The sequence below is a fragment of the Pogonomyrmex barbatus genome, unplaced genomic scaffold (assembly GCF_055798465.1).
Source record: "Pogonomyrmex barbatus isolate J1 unplaced genomic scaffold, ASM5579846v1 scaffold20, whole genome shotgun sequence".
In the NCBI taxonomy this organism is placed as follows: Eukaryota; Metazoa; Arthropoda; class Insecta; order Hymenoptera; family Formicidae; genus Pogonomyrmex; species Pogonomyrmex barbatus.
The window spans coordinates 209582-216431 of NW_028297117.1; the positions used below are offsets into that span (position 1 = coordinate 209582).

General features: G+C 25.0%; 1 protein-coding gene across 1 annotated transcript; it reads right to left on the reverse strand.

Moving 5' to 3' along the window:
• Positions 1-287: 287 nt before the first annotated feature.
• On the reverse strand, positions 288-5758 carry LOC105422366 (invertebrate-type lysozyme 3). Its single transcript, XM_011631715.3, has 4 exons — positions 5603-5758; positions 2026-2202; positions 1166-1239; positions 288-1080 (listed from the first exon to the last, which is right to left on the reverse strand). Exons 1-4 carry the CDS (start codon positions 5664-5666, stop codon positions 940-942), a joined length of 456 nt encoding a protein of 151 aa, XP_011630017.2. The 5' UTR covers positions 5667-5758; the 3' UTR covers positions 288-939.
• Between the last annotated feature and the right edge of the window lie 1092 nt (positions 5759-6850).

Here is a 6850-nt window from a genome sequence, read left to right on the forward strand (position 1 = left end):
TATCTATTACATTATATAACGTCATATTTTAAATTTTTGTAGTAAACTGATGAATTAAAAAATCTTTATATTGATAATTAATATCATTCATAATTACTTAATAAAGATATTTAATAATATTTTATATTATAAAAATTTAATTTCAATAATCGAAAATATCAGAATATCTTAAAATTCTTAAAATTTTTTTTGTGATACAATCGCATTTAAAACAGTAATATTCGAGAGTATTTTATAAAGTCTTTTATCAGAATAATGAGATAATATTGATATTAACATTCTAGATATTAAAATTATAAAGTTTTTATTTCATAAATTTTCTTTTACTATTTACATCATTATAAGTGATTATTATATCGAACACAATATTAAATTATTACATATAAAATAGTGAATACAATGAAATGTATTGAAGCGTTTATCCACTGTGTGCATATACACTGTCGCTATTTTCTATTTTGCAACATTTTTTTACATATTAAATTCTAATAATAGATGTATTATATATTTTTATTTTGAGAATATTCGGATGTCGCAAAAATGTGTAGATTATGTATATTTCCTTCATGTCTGAGATACACTAAACTAAATTTATATAAAAATATATTGAGTTTAATTTTTGTATAAATTCGAAAATGTATTATGTTCAGTTTTTTTTATTTTCTTAGTATGGACTAAGAATCAAATTCTAATATATAGTGAGTACATCTGAAAAATATATATATAATAAAAAACTTGATAATGTCAAATTTTCAATTGATTTTTTTGTATAACATACTTTATAAATACGCTATATTGAATGAAACTAGTAAGTGAAGCTATTTACTTGAACTATTAATTATTTCTCAAGTACTGGATAAAAATAGATGATGAGTTTTCGTTGCATATGCATACAACATATTAGAACAATCAATAGATTGTTTAATTGATGTGTGACACTTATTGTCGCTGGAAGGTTCGTAAGCACAGTTTGAATCTATTCTCGAATTTACTATTTAGCTGGCCGGTGCAGCCATTTGCGCCTAATTGATGGATACGCAAATAATCTTCGCAGTCGACCACTCCATTTCCAGTGCAATCCTATTTGATTAACGAACATTAAATTTTATATATCATGAACATGAAGATACATAAATAGAAATTTAAATGCAAGAATTGATCTTACGTGACTAAATTTAGCCATGTAGCCCTGTACCGCACGTGCAGCGCAATATACATCATTAACGCATCTGGCGTAGGCTGAAATAAAACAAGAAAATTGTATTATATATCTTTATCACTATAATTATAAAATTTATACTTATTAATTATCAAAATAAATAATATAGGCAAATAAACTTTTAGCACACATTTTATTAGAATTGATTTAACACTATTACAACACTATATTGTCATATAAAACAAAAGAAACAACAAAAAATAACAAAAAGTTAATCAAATTATATTTAGATGTAAACATTTAGATGGTATTATTTTTTATTAAAATAAAAACAGATTTCCAGATATGCTTCTTCAATTTCTTTATTTCTTTTCTCAGAAATCAAGTTGAAAAGAAAAATTAATTCTAAATGATTAAAAAGAAGAAGACATCTTAATTCAAATTAATCGGAAATATCTAATTTTATATTATGGAAACAGTACTATTTCCATCAATTTGCTTAAAACTAAATCAAGATATAAAACAATATTATAGAAACAAAATACTGTTTTCATCATTCAGTCATTCGATGACTGTTATTTCATACTTTTTTACTTAACTTTAAGTTAAGTATAATTGAATAACTACGATTTCTTATTTTTACCGAATTTATCTGAATCCTTTTTTTATATATATATATATATATATATATATATATATATATATAAAATGTTTTATTAAATATATATAAAATGTTTGATTATTTTATGTTTGATTATTGTAATCATAAAGCATATTAAAGATACGCAACTATAAAGAACAAAAAAATGAAAATTATTTCGAATAGATATTCAAAGTATTTTATATGAGAAAAAGTAACTTATCACCGTCATTAGTATTCGTTTCGCCGTTTAAAGTTGGTTTTCCAGAGTCAGACCAGTAAGCCCATGTTATGCCAAAAGGTCCACATACTCCATTGCCTCGACAACCAATAGTGGTGTTACATCCCGAGTTTGCTTCACATATACAGCCTAAACAGGTTCGCGATACAGGTTGATTTTGAGCTGTAATAAAAAAAAGTAGATGTATAAATATTATTAATACATATATAAAGGTATGCAGTGTTTTATTTAATCTCTTATATTTAATATACTTAATATATATTAAATAGGAAGAAATATCTAGATTTTAGATAGTAAATAATTTCTAGCTTTTTAATTTTACATTTTAAATAAGGAATATATATTGAAGAAAATAAATCAATGATGTTTATAAATCTAAAAAAGTAATTTTTGGATATAAGAGAGAAAGAATTCTCTCCTCTCTTTTCGTGTTGGACTTCAAAATTATTTCAAAGTTTGTCACAATTCTATTCTTAAATCTAAAAGAAGATGTAGATAGAGATCCTTAATATATTATTATATAACAATTTTTTTAATTAAAATTTATTTAAAAAATTTCTAACAAGAAAGATATTAAAATCTAATAATTATTTATATATATATATATATATATATATATTTGTATTTATTTATATATAATATACATCTTAGTTTAACAAAAATAATAATAACGTAATAATGAATAATGATAATGAATAAAACAAGAAATTATAATTAATTATTATAATTAAATTTCTCTATCTTTTACAGATTCTTTTACAGATTTTCTGTAAAATGAAATATCTTCACATTATAAACAGTTAGAACTTAAACGTTTAAATTGTCATTTATGATAACTCTTCGAGAAAATTGTAATAAAAATATAAAGTTTGTTTGGCACATATTTCCGTAATGTGTGCCACATTTTCAGCTATGTTACACACACACACACACACACACACACACACACACACACACACACACACACACACACACACACAGAGATTTAGTATTATATCCGCATAGGCATGGTTGTCTTGCAACGTCACGGTTAAAAATATAACACAAATCAGTTTGTGAATTTAAATTAAACAATCCATTCAGAGATGGATAACTGCGGTGAAAATCTTCCTGGCACTCGATTTGCATTTCTTTATTCAGATAGTGTCACGCCTTTGTTGTTTCCGTAATGAACTATTTAAAATCAACGAGCAGATTGTTCGAAATCAGTCGTCTAGAACATAAGAATCTTTCCAGCGTCATTGAACGAATTATATATTATATAAATACGAAAGTCGTTTCAGCTTAGCAGTAGTCCTGTATTTTTTAAAATATGCCACTATACAATTACATCACATTTATATTTTTATTTGCATCTGTGCAAATATGCAAATCTATTGTAAATATAATTGTGCAAAATTGTACAAACGATAATTTGCATACCAGTCAAGCTTTGCATATTCTATCTACATATGATTTTCGCATTCGGTTTGATATGTTTAGAATATACATATTGTGAGCAAAATTTCACTAAAATTTCACTAAAATCATGCGCCAAGAATAATCGAATTATCCTATTTTATTTGAATAGATTAACAAGATAACAGAATTTATATAGTTAACTACTTACTTTTAACTACTTTTAACATTTTCTAAGTCAGATTATATAATTGGATCATCTTGTAATTCTTCCACTAAGTGGGCGCGGTTTGAAGCGTATCGCTTAATAAAGTCAGGGTCTTTTTGTATCTTTTGATCTGCTTGTATTTTTCTATTACTAATCTCGAATTATGTTGTTACTACTAATATTTGCTTTTAAGATTCATTAGTAATCATTCATACGATTCATTAATAATCATTAGTGATTATAAAATATTAAAATATTTTAAAATATTAAATTTGTTAATATTTATTATTTAATTCTTTTTGATTAATATTTTATTGACATAATTGCTTTATAATTTTAATGAATATCTTTATCGACATTTTATTTCAAGCAAAATGAAGTATTAATTTTAAATATTTAGTTAAAAATTTATTTTGCAGCATTGACAGTAGATTACTGATTACTTATGTTGAGAAGTTACCACTTATGTAAATTACTACTTATGTTGAGAACAATCTATTATTACGAGTCGATCGCAATTTATGAGAAAAATCAACACTAGTGTAATAACGCAGATAATTACATTAAAATAATCAACTACGGTTTATAAATAGTCAACGATTATTTGGCGTTATCTTAATTTAAATTTCCTCATAAACAGACCGCAACTATCACATCATTATGTCACTAGTAGTCATCAAAGATGTAAAATATACTAACATAAATATACTAAATATAGCTGAAAAATTTTATTTATAACATTTGTTGCAAACTAAGCTCAAAAATATTTATTTAGATGTAAACATAAAGTGAGATAAGAAGTAGTCACGATAATCATCATCTTATAGCATCATCTAATTTTTATAACAAACAATGTCGTCAGCAGACTGCAGTAGATTTATGACACTACTGTGATTATCATCACGTAACACTTATCTATACAATCATTAATATCTTATACAATCATTAATGACCACAAAATATATACAACCGGATTAGAGATAAAAAAAAGTGAAAGAAAAGAAAACGAGTTAAGTACATTTTTTATTCTTAAAATATGCACTTTAATATTGGAAATGTTATATAATATTTCCTAAAGGATTCTAAATTTAATAGAAATTTTTTTTAAATTAAAAAAATAAACATAATAAAAGAAAACTCGATCTTAAAGATGGAATAAGAGAACTCTTAAGCTCATACCAACGTGACGCATGATAGTCAGGGACGCGGTCATGGACACAGAAATATTTTTAAAGATTGCCATAAGATGCAGACTGCTATTAATGATATACGGATGATAAAAATTCCTGGAACTAGCAATAGCCGGATCCGATTGAATCTCTGTTTCTCAAATTAATTGAATTACTCGAATTAATCAAATTAATTTCTTTCTTTTTGCGTAAAACGTACATTAAGTACTCCTTGTTTTTAAAGTATATTACATTAAAAAAATGCATAAATGGGAATTATGAAAAAATAGAATTTAACCTTAAAAATTGAGATTGATTTCTGTATTAGTGTACGTTTCCTTGACTCTCTATTTTGTTATTATTGAAAATAGTACAGATTTAATAGTATAAAAATTATATCGCAAAGATTGTAATCGAAAATCTTCGAATCAACTAAAATTATTAAATACTTAAATATTGAATACTTAAATCATTTTAATTTAATTTTAATAAATTCAAGCATGATATCATTTTCTTCATATCCTCACAGAATAAATTAGAATAAAAGATTATTTGCAATCGATCTTGATTTTAATAATATTCTAAATTGACGTTTTTTTCAAATTTTGTTAATTATTAAGTAAACATTATTCCAGATTAAAATTTTCAAATCTTAAAATTTATAGGTGTTTAATCGTTTAATTGTATAATAGCAACACTTTCAAAATTATAATTTTTATTTGGAAGACATTTGCAAGAAATTTGCTCTATTTGTTCTATTAGAAAATGGAACACATTGATAGCTCACCGTAGGTATAAACGCAAAATAGAGCGATTATTGTCGCGACGATCCACGAGATTCTCACAAACATCTTGGAGATGCTGATTCGTAAGGAGTGATGTCTATTAGCGCACTGGTCGAGACTGGTTCGAGTTGCTCTCGACGATCGCTTTCTTATATACGATAGCAGCCGCATGATAAAGGCGAGGACAAGCGGTGAGAAGGCACAAGAAGAGCGGGGAAAGGAAGAACCGTTTAGGAAATGGTCGTGGCCGAAGGACGAGAATTTCATCGTTATTTGCGTCAAGAAAAAAAAAGAAACGAAATTCCAAAAACTCCAGAGATTAAAAGCAGCTGAAAATTAATGACCAGCTGATATTTTGTCTTTTGACTTGATTGTTAGGATCGTTGTCAATTTATTTGTAGAATAAGATATTGTCGATAACAATACACACATATATATATATATATATATATATATATATTTTGAAAACAAATTTTCTAGAAAATCGCGACAGGATCATCAATTTTGGAAAATTAAAAGATTTCCACACACAAATGTCTTTGTATATAATACCTATTTCAATAATTGTAAAAAATACAAATTTTTCTTGTATTTTATTAATTTATAAAATTTTTAAAATAACAAGTAATTAATAGTATTTATATAGCAATATGAATCATAAAAATAGTTATAACTAATTAATTAGTTTATACTATCTTGATTGGAATTTGTGAAGGACAAATTATTCTTTGATACTTATCAATTCTTCATTGTATGTTAGTGAATTTCTGCTATTATATGAGATCATTCTATTCATTATTCATATTAAATTAGTCATACTAAAAGAATATAATGTAATATAAAAACAATTTTTCTTTTTAACACAATTCGAGTAGATTTTAATAAGATTTAAATAAGAGCAATTTAAAGTTGATAAATGAACACTCAAAATTATTCATAAAGAATGTGTAAGTACGTTGTTTGACATTTATCTTATCTATTTATTTTATTTTCAATTTTATTATTTATTACTTTATTAATATCAATTAGACTTTTCTTTTTTATTAAGATATATTCAAATAACTTTTTAGCATGTCTTACAGCAGTATCAGAAGGGATTAGCATGTAAAAATCTAAATAAAGATATAAGCAGCAAGTTCTAATCTCTCATCATTTTGCAGAAGAAAAAGTAGATCTTGGAATATAATCCTGCATCCTTTCGCGATTCCTAACGTCTCTCCTAATATAAATAACGAGTGGTCTTTACCTTA

Excerpts from the sequence above, each read along its gene's own strand:
- LOC105422366 (XM_011631715.3), bottom strand. The coding sequence starts at position 5,666 with ATGTTTGTGAGAATCTCGTGGATCGTCGCGACAATAATCGCTCTATTT. Across the intron at positions 2,203-5,602 it reads ATTTTGCGTTTATACCTACG|CTCAAAATCAACCTGTATCG; the intron begins GTGAGCTATCAA and ends TTTTTATTACAG. Across the intron at positions 1,081-1,165 it reads ACATGGCTAAATTTAGTCAC|GATTGCACTGGAAATGGAGT; the intron begins GTAAGATCAATT and ends TTAATCAAATAG.